Genomic DNA, 15,604 nt, shown 5'->3' with positions numbered 1-15,604 from the left:
GGCCACCATCAAGTTTACTACAATAGACTCCTAAACTGTTTTCCATTTTCTCTCCAATCCATTCTGCATATTTAGCAGCTAGAGTAATTTTCTCAAAAGCCTCTCATCAATTTTATTTTTTACTACTCTCCTCCTTCTGTTACTCTATGCCAATCACCTTAGCCTTCTTTTTAGGGTCCGATGATGTGATTGCCTCCTTCTTGCTTTGGAGACTTTGCATATGCTGTTCTCATCGCCTGGAATGCCTTTTAATCTTTGAAAGGCTGAGACTTGTTCTTATCTTTTAGCCTTTGATCTTCTTTCATCAACCATCAACCCTCATCCCCATTACTCCTCCCTAAGGCAGCCAGCTGGGTTTTTTTCCCCTCCCACTATTCATCATCGTTCGTAATCATATTGACTTGTGGGTTTACCACTTGAATGTCAGTCTACGGGTACCATGAAGGCAGGGATTTTGTTTTGTTTCCCACCCATACGCCATGTGCCTATGACACTGTCTGCCACACTATGAGGAAAGAGATATCCATCTATTGAATGAAAAGAAGAAAAAAGGATACACATTTAAAAGGCTTCTCACTTGCCAGATAAGAGACAGAAACAGAAACCAAACGGAAGAGTTCTAATACGAAGAGAGAGATAATATTACACAATGTCACATGAAAAAAAGGGAAACAAAATTAAAAAACCTTCCAAATCTGTTATAAAACTAGAATAGGAGTCAACAGGCAAGAATGGCATGTGTGTCTGAAGTTTCAGCTACACTGCTGAAACTGGAAGCAATCCTACTGCCAGCCTGCTCAGTGAACATTTCAGGGTAACGACACCCTTCCTTGCTTCCCCATGGTCAAGGGCATGCCCCCAGTTCTCCAGCAAACCAGCATCCCAAACTTGCAAATTAAAAACTGCACTCATCAGCTTTCTGACAACTAGTTTTACCTCCCTCAAAAACTTCAGCAGCTTTTAAGGTTATCAGTACCTTCAAAATTATTCTCTCTCTTTTCCAATAAAAGAATGAAAATCAAAGTGACAAGTAAAAATTTTAGGTTCAAAACTAGCTTACAAAAAAAAAAAATCTGCAAACTCTAAAAGCACAAATTCACTGCGGAAAATAATACTTTTTCTCTCACCATGACTGAAAACATTAGCCCAACATCCTACACACCTTCTATTCTACCCCACGTCCCACTGCTAATTAGTTCAATCAGTGTGACAACAAAACATCAGTTTCTCAATTTGAGCAAACGCATTTTATGCTGAGCGGAAGGTAAACACAGCCTGCAGGGTGGGAACAGACTGTCTTCCCAGGTGCACACCCACCCCCTCATCCAGCGCTCTTCCTAGATGACACCGGGGAGGACCTCATCTCGCCGGAAATCATCATCAGTTAGAGGGACATCAGTCTTTTATAATTCTTTTACATCTTGAACACTTGTAGTGTGATTATTAATGTTTCAGCTTTCTCAACCACTCATTTTATGTTTTCGATTAGGTGTGCTTTCTAGTTGTTGCTTTTCACCCTGTCTTCTCTTGGACAGACTGAGTTTTCTTTATTCCATTTTATTCTCTCCTTTGATTTGAAAGCCGCAGTCATGAGGCAAAGCAGCCTTAAAGGCTGTAGGCTCAGGAGCCCACTGTCCGAGTTCAAATGGGGGTAGTAACTCCTCTCCTCATGTGGTCGTGAGCTTCAGGGATTTATTACGTGCAGACTGCTTAAAACACTGCCTGGTACATACGGTGAGCACTTCACGATGTTAGCACTATTACTGTTACTGTTATGAAAATTTTAATACGTAAAAATTATATTTATAAGAAAATACATACTCCTCCGTCTAGTTAATTACCATCTATATAAACAATACAAAACTCTTCATGTACCCTTCATGTACTTCTGTATTTCTCACTCCCATTTTGATTTTTGTTGCAAATGATCACAACAAACTTCCTTTCCCCGCTCCCAATCGATTCTTGTTCAGATTTCACAAAAAGTTTTACTGATTTGTTTACTGTTCAGTGTTGCTTTTTTGCATTCCATGATTTCCCTTCTGCATTTACTTGCTAAATACGCCCTCTAGAAGGTTTTTCAGAAAGGGTCTATGAAGAGTAAACTTTCTGAGCCTCTCTATGTCAGAAGACGTTTTTATTTTACCCACACATCTGAATGATAATTTGGCATGGGGTAAAATTCTAAGCACAAAGTTCATTCCCCTTCATTGTGAAGATTTTGCTCCTTTGTTTGCATCAAATGTTGCTAATGAGAAGTCTGGTGTCAGGATGAGCCTCACTTCCTTGTAAGTAGTTTGCCTTTTTCCCTAAGAGCTCTAAGTATTTTTCTTCACATCTAACATACTAAAAGTGAACATAATTTACTGAAGCTTCATTAAAAAAAATCATGTTTTATCCTCAGTGTATTCTTTCAAGCTGACCCCTATTCTCTCTTCTTTCCTTCGGGTGCTCCTGTTGGATGGCTTTTGGTCCCCCGGATCAACCTTGCACACAGCCTGACCTTTCTTTAGTACTTCCCATCTCTGTTTCTCTGTGATGAGGTCTGGAAGAAGTCTTCAGCAGGAAGAGACTTCTCTAGAGAAGTCTCTAGCTCATTAATTCATTTAAAAGAAGTTTAGTTGAAAAAAAAATTTTTTTTGTGGTAAGCTTTACATACAGTAAAATGCACACGTTTAAGTATACGATTCAGCAAGTTTTGAAAAATGTTTACAAGCACTGAAACTGACACCCCAATCGAGAGAATCCCCAGTCCCCATAATCTCCAGGAGACTGCCCTCTGCCCTTCCCCCTTTCCAAGCGCTGCTCGGATGTCTGTCTGTTCTTGAACTTCACAGAAATGGCAGCATAAAGTATATCCTCTTAGGTGCCTCTTTTTCAAGATGTTTTATTCATCCCTGGTGGTGCTGTAACAGCCGTTCATTCTCTTTAATGGGTATCAGTAACCATGATATGATTACACTACAAACTGCTGACTCATTCTACTGACGGACAGATCACTCTTTCGTTGTGCGTAATCTGCTTTTCATTCTCTAAATCTCTAGTTAGTTCTTTTTAGTAACTACCTGTTCTTGTTTTTAACCTCATATTCCTATTTTAGGGCCATAATTCTCTCCTCTGTCTCTGAGAACATGAAGTAGGCTTATTCAAGTGCCTTTTACTCCTTGCTCCGGTTCCTTGAGGGTGGCACTTTTCACTTGTTGAGCGTATTGTCTCTTTTTCACAGGCGTGGTCTTTCTCAGATGCCTGCCTGTCACTGCCTTCCCCAGAGCCCCTCCATGCACCTCCTGGCCTTGGCTGGCCTCCTGGAAGGTGCCTACTTTTGCTTCCTGAGTCTTGGCCAGTGTGCCTCTGAGGTCTGCCTTGCAGTTGGTGAGGTGGTTACTTGTCCCAGTCATTAAGGTGGCCTCCTGGTGCTGCAGGGGAGGTAAACATGGGCACGGCAGCTGGGACACTCCCTGATGGCAGCTCAAGCCTCACAAGGCTGTCTCTCCCTAGAACTGCGACCCTGGCTGACTTCTGGGTCTTCATGTCTACTTTCTTCCGTATTTCAGAATGAGTCACATCTTCAGGGTTCTCTGAGAATCCCTCTTTTGATGTGTGGCTTTAAATACATATATTTTGCATTATTTGGGAATGTTCTGGGGTGGGAATGGGAGATTTAAGCTTGTACCATACTTAACATTCACGGATTCTTTTTAATCCTTTCTGTTTTTATTCGAGTATTATAAAACATAATTCAGTCCTTATAGTATGTCTTCCCTGCCAAAAAAACACACCAAAAATTTTGAGTTGAAAGTAAAACAGGCACAAAAAGAGATTAAAAGTGGGTAAAGATATGCACTTGCAAAATTCCTTGTTCCCTCCAAATCCAGTTTGCTTACTCTCTTACTTCAGCTATGCTCTGAGGCTTCCTCTTTGTCTCGTGGTAATATATTTTCAGTTCAATAAATATATATTTTAGATAAATACACTTTGAATTCAGCCTCATCCTATAGTTACCCATCCCCACTCTGCTCGTTCTAATCTTTAACTTCTGCTGATTTTACAGAGGGAACAACACAAAAACAAATACTACAACTGAGTAATTGCTAGGATTCTGACACTAATGGCGAGGGACTAGTAATCTTCCTATTAACATTAATTTAATACTGTTTGAAATCAAGACTCGTTATGAACACATCTCTGCTCATGAACACATTCCTACTCTACAGCCTCAATAAAAAAAAAAGAAAAATCAAATGTAAAGAGCAGCATGATTTCAATAAGGAAAACGATCAGTTTTGAGCATAACCTTTTGATCAATATAAAACTGTTTCAGTTTTCTAGGCTCTTCTGCTATGAAGTTTTATTCATTCCCGGAGTCTCCAATGAGTGCCCATCCCTTTCAGTTCTGCCCCCAGGTAGCTGAACACTGGTGGAGGACAGCAGGCAATGCCAGGTGGTCTCTCTGTACACCTTTAACCTCACATCTCACGCGGGCACTCAGATCTTCCTGGCAACAATCCTCCTACACAACCCTGTGCTTTCCCAGTCTCTAAAATGAGTGTTCTCATTTCCGCTCAAACCTCCTAAACCACCTCTCCTAGTCCTCACGGTCAGCTCATGACCTCGCCTCATACTTTACTGAGGAAACAGAAGCCATCAGTTAGGAACATCTCCATCTTTGCCATCAGCTGGCCTTTGAGGTTTCCTGCATCTGCATTCACAGCCTCTGCCTTTTGTCTTGTTGCTGTGGGTGGAGGTTCCCTGCTCCCATCTAGAGCTGATAAACCTTCCACTTGTCCTTGGGGTTTCACTCGTTGCCTTCTCACGGATGTGACTGTTACAATTACCTCCTCTCTCCTACGTCCTTGGTTCCTCCCTCTGTTCTGAATCATCCCCACCTGCACGTGAACATTTTCTGGTATCTCCTTGACATCATATTCTGGCTACTGCTTCCATTTTTCTCTGCCCTTATTCAAAGCCCAGATCCTTGACTTGTCTACAAGCATCCAACTCTTCACTTCACTTTCGCATCCTACTCGAACAGGGCTCTGCCCAGCCCTTTCTCCTTGGATCTCTCTGTTGCCAAGTCTACTGGGTAAGCTTCTGCTTTTACCTTACTTGATTTCACAGCAGCATTTAATATGGCAACTGCACTTTTCTTCTTGAAATGCCACCTTCTCTTGGCTTCTGTGACATAACCCTCTCTGGCGGTTTCTTCTATCTCGCTGGTTGCTTCTTCTTTTCTCTTTGCTGGTTCTTTCATGTCAGACCACAGACCTGAAAGGCTGGCATGGGCCTCCTCCTCTTCTCTCTCCAGTTCCAAGACTCTATATATAATCTATATACCCATGGTTCCAGAATTTCTATTTGCAGTCTGGACTTCTTCCCGGAACTCCAGATTTGTATGTCTAATAACTTATTTAAGTATTTCTACCTAGACGTTTAGCAGCCATTTCAAACCTAACACAGTCAAGAGACAAATCTTGATTCCATCTTTGTCCCCAGTTCCATGTCCTCCCCCTCAAACTTCTCTTACCTTGGCAAAAAGTACCATGCTTATCTAGATGCTCAAGCCCAAATCTACCTGTTATCCTTCATCCCTCTCTACTCCTCTCTCATCTAGCTGATCCCTGAGCAAGTCTTGTCCACTTTCCCCTGAAACACATCTCGACTCTGTCCACCTGGATGCATGATAATTCCTTGTTTCAAGGCACTACCATTGAGCCACAACAGCAACTCTAAATGTCTCCTTGCTTCCTATTCACACAGCAGCCGCAGTGATCTCTCTCTCTTTTTTTGGGGGGGGGGTAGGGGGAGGTCATTAGGTTTATTTATTTTTAATTAACCTTTTTTAAATGGAGGTACTAGGGGTTGAACCCAGGACTTTGTACATACTAGGCATACACTCTACCACTGAGCTATACCCTCCTCCCCACAGTGATCTCTTAAAACATCCATGAGATTGTGTCACTCCCTGCTGAAAATCCACCAATGGTTTTCTATCACACTTAGCCAAAATCTAAACTGTTTAGTCTGGATTACAAAATTCAGCATGATCTGGCCCCTGGCCATCTCTCTGGTCTCATCCCACACCACTGCCCTGTCACTCAGCATCCTCCAGCCACACTGGACTGTGTTTGGTAACACACTTACTGTTGCAACAAAGGCTTTCCCTGGCTGCTGCCTCGGCTCCACCTGCTCTTTTCTCTGACCTTTGTATGACTGGCTCCTTCCTGACACTATAATCTCCTTAGAGACTCTTCTCACCAACTAATATTTTATGTATTTAATCATATTTTTTTTGTGGAATCTGTAGTCTAGAAACATAGGAAATGTTCAATAAATATTTTAAAATAAATGAACTGACAGAATTCAAAACACTATTCTTATGAGTCCCAGGTGTCAACTATCATGATCATTTTTAATAAATAACAATAGAAATGATATCTTACACACGTATTGAGTAAATACTGTATGTCAGGCACTAGTCTAAGTGCTTTATATTATCTCATTTAATCCTCCAGCAACCCTATCAAGTAGTTACTATTATTAGCCCCCTTTTTACACATGAGGAAACGGAGGCAGGTTATATGATTTGATTTGCCCAAAGTCAAAAAGCTACGAAATGGCAAAGCCAGGATTCAGGCAGGTGGATGGGTTTTAGGGCCTCTATGATTAACTACTTAATATTTTGTTACTATTGTAGTTACTAATATTAGTAATGACAAGCAGCATTAACTGAACATCTATTGTGTGCCAGCCCCTAGCCATTTCACTTAGGGTCATCGGATCCTCACAACACCAGCTTATGAAGTGGCATTACCACACTCATTTTACAGATGCAGAAACAAAGTCAGAGAAGTTAAATTTCTAGACCAAGGGCAGGCAGTGAACGAGTGGCATAGCCAGGGTTCCCACCCAGATGTGACTCCAAATCCTCGTCTTTTCCCTACTCTACTACACGCCCACATTTTCCCCGTGAAGAATAAAACGTTTTCCCTGCCATGGTCCAAAAACCACAAACCCAAGGGGACCTCCGGCTGATTCTGGGGAAAGTCTTTCACATCTTCAGCTTCCCCAACTCTGCTGTTCATGCACCAGATATTCAGACCGTCTGCTGTGAGCCGATACATCGTGAAACCCGGGGGGGACCCGTCAGGTTTCTTCGCTCAGTCCCACCTCACCTGTGAAGAAACTTCTCGTACGTCTGGCGGAAGGCGAACCCTGCCCGGCGCACCCTCACATTCTCCAGGAGTCCCAGGTACTCCACCTGGTGCCGGCAGCGCTCGTCGTCAAATATCTGCGGGGACTTCATGTCGTTGGGTTTGATGCAACGTACGTAATATGGTTCCTACAGAAATGCCAGCGGCAGGTGGTTAAGTTCCGGTGGAGAAATACCCCAGATTACGGACACTAATATGCAATCAGCGTTACCTGGGTCAAAGCCAGCTCTGTGCCTCTGGTTCCTCAGGCATACTCTTACAAATAAAGCAGTTACTCTCCTTTTCCCCTCCCTGTAAAGGCTGGAAGCGCTCAGGCATTCAGCTAAAATTCTGTTTTATTATATTGTAGGATTCATCAGAAATAGGAGCAAGGGGATAAAACTAGGGTATAAGTAGTTGAGATATGTAAACATCAAGTTTTTTTTTTTTTTGTATTTATGGAAACACGGTTAAAAGTAACAGAAGGAGTCATTTAATAGGAAACTTAATTTTAATGGAAATTTAATAGAAAGAGGCAGGAGCTGTGGTAAAGACATGCTATCATAAAGAATGGGAAATATGAGGCACAGCCCTGGGACACAGGAAGTGCTCCGTAAGTGCCGTTATCATCCTTGTCATCATCCACCGCCATCATCACCACCACTACCACATTAGCCTGGACTTTCAAAAAAGAGATTGAAATATGTAAGTAGAGAAGTTACAAAGTCATCTGCAGGCATCAGTGACTCTGAGAGAGAGCCTAGCAAGAAATCATTCCCTCTGTGCCAATTAAGTTTGGAACCTTGTATTAGATCATACAATATAAAACTGTGTTTGGCACAGATCCTGGTACAGTGAAGATAGCAAGGCATCACTGGAGGAATCACTGGGGTCAAATGTATCCTGCTTATTGGAGTGAAGAGCTATTTTCTTCTCTGAATCTGTTATCCATCAGACACACAGTAGCACTTTAATTAAGAAAGAGTCTTCTGCACTAGGCAGAAAACGACATGAGGCAGTTTTGAGTTCCGCTGAGGTCTGGAGGTTGCAAGTAGGGGAGATCTGCTGAATGTGACTTTACTTGCACTCTGAACAGAATAACAGTTTTGACACCTAAACAGGAAGCTCCAAGTGTATAGTGATCATGCTGCCTTCCATGATGAAAAGCAACGTCCTTTTCTTCCTTTTTCAAAGGAAAATAGAAATTTCCTACTGTATCAGTTTCCTACGGTTGTAGATTACCACAAACTTTGTGGCTTAAAACAACCCAAATTTATTCTTGTACAGTTCTGGAGGTCAGCAATGGGTCTCAGCGGGCTACAGATCAGGGTATCACAGGGCTGTGGTTTTCTGGAAGCTTTGGGGGAGAAATCATCTCCTTATCTTTTCCAGCTTCAAGAGGCTGCCCACATTCCTTGGCTTGTGGCCTCCTCCCATCTTCAAAGGCAGCAATGGCCTGATGAGTCCCTTCTCAGGGTGCCATCTCTCTAGATCTGACTCTTTGCCCCCACTTTCCCTTTGAAGGACTCCTGCATTTACACTGGGCCCACCTGGATGACGCAGGATGAGCTCTGTATTTTAAGGTCAGGTGATGAGCAACCTCAGTTCCCTCTTTGGCGTAGATCAAAGACGGGCAGAGGACTGACATGACTATAAAGCACAAGCAGAAGCTTACTTTAAAATAGAGTGATGGGTGGCCAAATGTTCATTACATCCGAAATGGTTTTCAAATGGAGCATTTATAGGGGGAGGTAAGTAGCTTACTTTTAAAAGGGGCTTATACCATTTTAACAATATTGATTCTTCCAATCCAGGAGCATGGGATATCTTTCCATTTTTTAAAGTTTTCTTTAATTTCCTTCATCAGTGGTTTATAGTTTTCCATGCCTAAGTCTTTCACCTCCTTGGTTAGATTTATTCCTAGGTATTTTATTACTTTGGGTGCTATTTTAAAGAGGATTGTTTCTTTACTTTCTTCTTCTGTTGACTCATCATTAGTGTAAAGAAATGCAACTGATTTTTGAACGTTAATCTTGTAACCTGCTACCTTGCTGAATTCTTCGATTATTTCTAGTAGTTTTTGTGTTGACCTTTAAGAGTTTTCTATAAATAGTATCATGTCATCTGCATATAGTGACACTTTTACTTCTTCTTTTCCAGTTTGGATCCCTTTTATTTCTCTCTCTTGCCTGATTGCTGTAATAAATTTAAAGCAAACAGTGGGATAGGAAAATGAGGGATTTACTTGAGGATTTGCTGAGTTTCTTAGGATATCGTCTTTACTGCTTGGTGGATAAACTAAGAGGAGTAGCACTGAGCACAGTAAATACCAAAATGCTAGATCTGTCTGTGTGCTTCGGTGCTGTTGTAACAGAATACGCCTTATACAGAATCAAGACACTTGGGTCTTAGTTGTCTCTGCTCTTAACTAGCTATGATAAAGTCTTCATGGACCTAATAATTTAATGAAATGAGGATATTTGGAATTCTACTTAAATAAGGACAGATGAGGCAATTTAAACCAACACTCATGCTGGGGACACCAAGGACAGGCAAACAAAACAGGCAAAACACCTGCTTAAAGACACTGGAGAGCTAACAAGGTAGTGGAGAACCCAGAACCCAGAAGAGTTTTTTTCCTTTTGGGGGGGGGCAGGATTTGCCAACTCCAGAGGAAGTGGGGGGATCTGAATAATGGTTCTGATAGCCTCATAAGCAAGTAGGACACAGATTAGAGACTAGGGCCTGAAAAGAAGGAGGTCACAGGTAAACCCCTCTCACTTTGGGTTGAGATCCAAAAAGGCTGCCACTAGCAATAAGGGTGAATCAGAAGTAGGCAGTCCCTCACAGGGACAGGGATTCAGCTTTGACTCATTTTAGTCCTTCAAACTGGAATAGCTTCTTTGGAATATCAGTGCTTTTAGGGGCCTAAAAGGAGCAAAGATAAATCTCCCCTAGAGAAAGATTACATAAACTTGGGCCTCCAATTCTTCCCGTATACAGTTTTGCAAAAATAATGTTTGGAATAAAATAAAAATTAACCAGACATATAAGGAGCCAAGATAACATGAATTGGAAATAGCAAAACAACATACAAAACAAACAGACTTGAAGGGGTCCAGATATTGGAGTTATCAGATAAGAATATTAAAATAACTACGTTTAACATGTTCAAGATGATAAAAGACAATATTGAGAATTTTTTTAGAGAACCAGAAACTATAAGAAAGAACTAAACCAAACGAAAAACCTGGGACTCAAAATGCAATAGCAGAAATCAAGAACTCAGTACTTCAGTAAAAGAGTAGATTAGAAATAGCTGAAGAAAAAAATAATGAACTAGAAGATAGGTGGAAAGAAATTTCCCAGAATGGATTATGGAGAGATAAAAAGATGGAAAACAAGAGAGGTTAAGAGGCACAGAAGATAGAGTGACATGGTCTAAGTAACTGGGGTCCTGAAGGAGAGGAGACAGAAGGGGCAGAAGCAGTATGTGAAGAGCTAATAGCCAAGAATTTTGCAAAACCGATGAAAAACAATCAAGCTATAACAAAATGAATAAGTCCTATACATTACAAGCAAGATTTAAAAAAAAAAACCCTACACCTAGGTGCATCATAGGAAGACTTCTGAAAACCAAAGAAAAGCAGTCAGAAGGAAAAAGTCAGATTACCTTAAGAAGCAACAAACAGACTGACAGCTGACTTCCCAAAAGAAACAATGGAATCCAGAAGACAAACGAGTACTTCTCTGAATTGCTCAAAGAACTGTCAGTGCAGAATTTTACACCCAGCAAAAATATTCTTCTAGAAGGAAAATAGCATAAAATATTCTCAGGTAAACAAAAACAGAGAATGTGTCAACATCAGGCCTCAAAGATAACAGGATGAAGTTCAGGCAGAAGAGAAATGGTCCCAGAGGAAGGTCAGTGACACAGAAAAATGAAGAAAAGAAGTGATAAATGAGCAAATCTAAACAGATACTGACTATACCTAGTAGTAATGAAAATAATAAGATGTCATCATCTTACTGGCTTAATATATATATTTAAATATTAAGTATATTTAAATATAAATACATGACTAAAAGAGCACATAAGTGGGGAGGAAGACGAATGGAATTAAGATGTTTTATGGACCTTGCATTGTCCAGGAAGGAGATTAAAGCACCAAATATTAGGTTTTTACATTCAAGAATGACACTGTAATAACTCAAGTAACTGCCAAACAATATTATGGTATAAATCTTCTAAAAACAATACAGGGAGTAAAGGGAGTGATAAAAAATTGAAACAGAGCAGTGGGGGGGAAGTGCGAGAAAAGGGTGTCTTCCTAGGCTTAACTAAACATCCTGACTCAAAAGATTCGTGGCCACACTTGGCACGAGTCTACTCAGAAGACCAGAGCCTAGTTCGCCAGCAGGCAGTGTCAGGGTGGTGCCGCAGTCCACACGGCAGGCCGGCGAAAGAGAGTGCAGGCCCACAGAGATGGGATCCACACCAGACACGTGTGGGAAGTGCCCTTGGTTTAAAAGCCTCACATCCCCTAGGATTCAACATCTCTTAGAACAATCCTAAAGACATAGCTCCCACGTCCTTGATAGGGACATGCCTGATACATGAGTCACCACACTTGGGAAGCCAAAAGTATGTCATCCCCACCAGGCATTTATCATTCTCCCAGTTCAGATGCAATTTATGAATGGGGTAGTTTTTTATCATTAAGTGATGCTGCCTAGTAATACAGTTCAAATACATCTTCCTAGATTACAGGGGAACAGAGCTGGAAATTTAACTGAGGTTAAATTGTCAAGAGAAGGCACAGAATTTTGTTTACCTTGTGCCCAAAGTAATCAATCAAAGAGATTAGAAAAACAATAAAAGAAACATACAAGAGACAAGCAGCACGAAGGAGATGGTCGATTCAAGTACAACATACAGTAGCTATGTTAAGAATAAATAAGCTAAATGATTTATTCAAAAGACAAAGACAGCCAGAACGGATAAAAAACCGAAGCTAACTATATGCTACTTACACATGAAACATAATGATACAGAAAGGTTGAAAGTAACAGGGTGGAAAAGGACAGACCATGCAAACCATGGCCAAAGGGAAAGCTGGATGAAACTGTTTTATTTGTGCAAAGCTGACTTGAAGGTGAAAAGCAACTTAGAAATAAAGGCATTTCATAGTGACAAATGACTCAAACATTAGGAACAAATAACAGCTCTAACTTGAATAAGCCTAATAAATTCTCAAAATATTTAAAGCAAAAATTGGAGGCACAACAAGGAGAAGCAAATTCAGAATCAAAGTAGGTTTTATCACACATTTCAGCACTGACAAAACAAAATAATTAGTAAGAATGCAGAAAGACTGGACAATAATATGACCAGTAAACCTGACCTAATGGATGTGTGCAGAATATGAAATGCAAATGATGTTAATATATAAACAAAACGTATGAAGAAAATTTAACAAATTTTTAAGGACTGAAATCACACAGAGTATCTGACCAAATAAGATTAAGCTAGAAATCAAGAGTAAGAAGATAATTAGAAAATCTTAGATGACTGGAAATTAAGAAACATACTTCTTGGGTTGAGAAGAAAATTACAGTGTGAATTAGAAAATATTTTTAACTCAGTAATTTATGCAATCATGTGGGCAAAGCAGTCTTAGTGTAGGGGATCCTTTCAGTACTTAAAGTAACTCCACTAAACAGAAACCAGTTGAATGGAATTTTACCAGTATTGACAGATTACACACAGGAAATAGTAACACTGGAATGGACACTAATGACCAAGTAAGGGGCTGGGGAATGCCAACTGCTTAGTAAATATAAAAACCTTCAGATAAGGAATCTAGTGGAAATACTTCCTCTATATTTACTCAGCATTCTGTCTCAATTTATAAATGCCGCCTCCTCTCTCTTTTATAAATAGCCAGACTGACTCAGCCTAAGAAATCTTAAATGTGACAAATTCTTAAGGGTCTTATTGAGGTTAAATCACAAAAGCTAATAGTGATCTTATTCTCTTGCACTTTTTAACCTGCTTCTCCCTGTATTTTATGTGAAAAACATCCTTTGTCAAAGTACGCCAATCAGTACACAGATTAGCTGGAAAACAGTTGATTTACATGTTCATTTATTTAACCTGCGTTGAACACAATCGGAGCCAAAGGCAAATTCAGGTTCATTTAATAACTTACTGACCATCTGCTCAGAGTGCTTTGTGAGCTATCAAGAGGTATACAGAATTAGTAGAACTCATTCCTTAGATTCAGAAGACTTATAATCTAGGTGGGGAGGTAAGATATGCATTTTAAATCACCATGTGGACTCTGAAAAAGGGAGGAGTCAGGGACACGCACTTCTGGTGATGGAGGACTAGGCAATTTGTATCAATCAACCTTCCTGACGAAGTCACTGAAAAAAAAGTGCTAGTCAAAACACAGCACGGAGAGGAGAAATCTTGAATGCATCAAAGAGCTAATGATACAGCCAAGATGAGACTAAGACTAAAGTCCACAGGGGCAAGGCCAGCCTTCGGGGCTGCTTTTGTCTGAGAGGCGACTAGAGACCTGGAGAGGCAGCCATGAGGCTGAGCACAGCCGCTGACAGCCTTCAGGGGCTCAGAGGATGAAAGCTGGAACCCGCGGCCCTAGGTGCAGGACCACACTTGGGTCTGGAATCCTGAATAGCCAACCTTGGGAGTTAAAGGTGAATGGAAAGGGGTTTGGCACTTTTAGGAATGGCAGGTAGCTGACGGCTGAGCCACTCCAGAAGTTGGACTAAGGTGACTCAAGGATGTCGGAACTGGCCTGATATGTCTTTTTAAGGTTAAACGTTCAACTTTTCTGTTATGTTTAGGAGAAGGATGAAAATATTGGCTAGCTTATAATTCTCACGTCATTAATAAATGGTAATATATCTGTATTCTTTTCCTTTAATCTGATTTGACAGTTTTTCTCCATTTATGTTTGCTATAATTACTAATACATTTGGATTTATTTCTACCACCTTGATTTGTCCTAGCTTTCCTACTTTTTTTGTCTCCTTTTTCCTATTTTTTTTAGAACTGATTTTTTTTCCCCTCGTGCTGGCTCTCCCCACCCTCAATCACTAGTTTGGAAGTTACAGCCTCATTTCTATTCTTTCAATGACTATACCAGAAAATTTAACAAGGAGTTACAAACTAACTTATAACTCTATTTTTATCCTTTTCCTGAACAATCAAGGGCCTTAAACCCAAACCTTCCAATTTACATGCTACTGTTGTACTGTTTAATTCTAATCAGCATTTTTAATCTGCTAAAACATTCCTTCACAGTTTGTTTACGTGCATCCGCATATTTACCAATTGCTTTGCTCTTCTTTTTGCATTTCTGACTTGCATGTAGTAATCAGACTTCCTGCCACCTGATATGCTGCCTTCACTCAGCGCCCGGCCTGCATCCTCCGTGCTTTCTTGTTAGCTCATGACCGCACTCAGGGAGCTGGTTTTTATAATTCACCTAATTTTCTGGTTGTTTTCAGTTGGTTTTAGTGGGTATCTTGCTCACCCTGTTGCCAGAAAACGCATTGCTCACGTGTATTTTTAAAATTTTCACATCTGTGTTCCTAGGTTTGCCTCATCTCTAGCTTTTAACTCATCTCTGATTTCATTTTCTCATGTTAACTTTGTACTAAGGTAATACTAATCTCATTAAATGAGGTGGCTTCTCTTCTTCCCATCCTTCAAAACAGCTTACGTATGACAGGAATTACAGGCTCCTTGAAGGATTTATAAAACTTATCCTTAGAACCATCTGGGTCTAAAGTTCTTGGCAAAGTCTGGGGAAGGCAGACTTCTGATTAGTGATTCAGAATCTCTAATGTTACTGATTTATTCAGGTTTTCTATTTCTTCTTGAGTTAATTTTGATAACATATTTTTCCAGAAAACTAATTTTTCAAATTCACTGGCATAGTTGTTCAAAGTATTCTGATGCTTTAAAAAACTCTATAATGTATGAAGTGGTATTTTTTTTCATTCTTATTATGGCTTTCTCTTTTTTAAAAATCTGTTTTATTAAAGGTTTCTCTACTTGATTAATTTTTCTGGTCTATTACTTTCAATTTTTGCTATTTGAAGATTATTTTCTTATGCCTTTCTTTAGATTTTCTTTGGAGTTCTGTTTTTGGCTTCTTGAGTTGAACTTAACTCATTTACTTTCTATTTTTTTTCCCTTTTTCTTTTTAGTAAGGGCATAACAAGTGGACCACTTTAGGAGAATTCTACAAATTCTAATAGATTCTTTGTTATGTAGTTCCAGATATTTTGTAATTTCCATTGTGATTTCCAATTCAACCTGTGACTTATTTAGGAGAACGTTTTTAAGTTTCCAAGCACGTTAAAAAAGTTTTTAGTGC

The 15,604-nt window shown here is 40.1% G+C and overlaps 1 protein-coding gene across 2 annotated transcripts in view; it reads right to left on the bottom strand.

Moving 5' to 3' along the window:
- The window catches only part of MYO1D (myosin ID), a 304,051-nt gene that overhangs the window by 166,596 nt on the left and 121,851 nt on the right, over positions 1-15,604 (bottom strand). For both annotated transcript variants that reach the window (XM_010958323.3, XM_074343045.1), the window contains exon 15: positions 7,173-7,339. In XM_010958323.3, coding sequence (XP_010956625.1) covers positions 7,173-7,339 — 167 coding nt within the window. The remainder of the gene's footprint in view (positions 1-7,172; positions 7,340-15,604) is intronic.

Source organism: Camelus bactrianus, chromosome 16, assembly GCF_048773025.1.
Source record: "Camelus bactrianus isolate YW-2024 breed Bactrian camel chromosome 16, ASM4877302v1, whole genome shotgun sequence".
Classification (NCBI taxonomy): domain Eukaryota; kingdom Metazoa; phylum Chordata; class Mammalia; order Artiodactyla; family Camelidae; genus Camelus; species Camelus bactrianus.
Note: the sequence above shows the minus strand (reverse complement) of the source record. Positions and strands in the feature narration are given on the sequence as shown.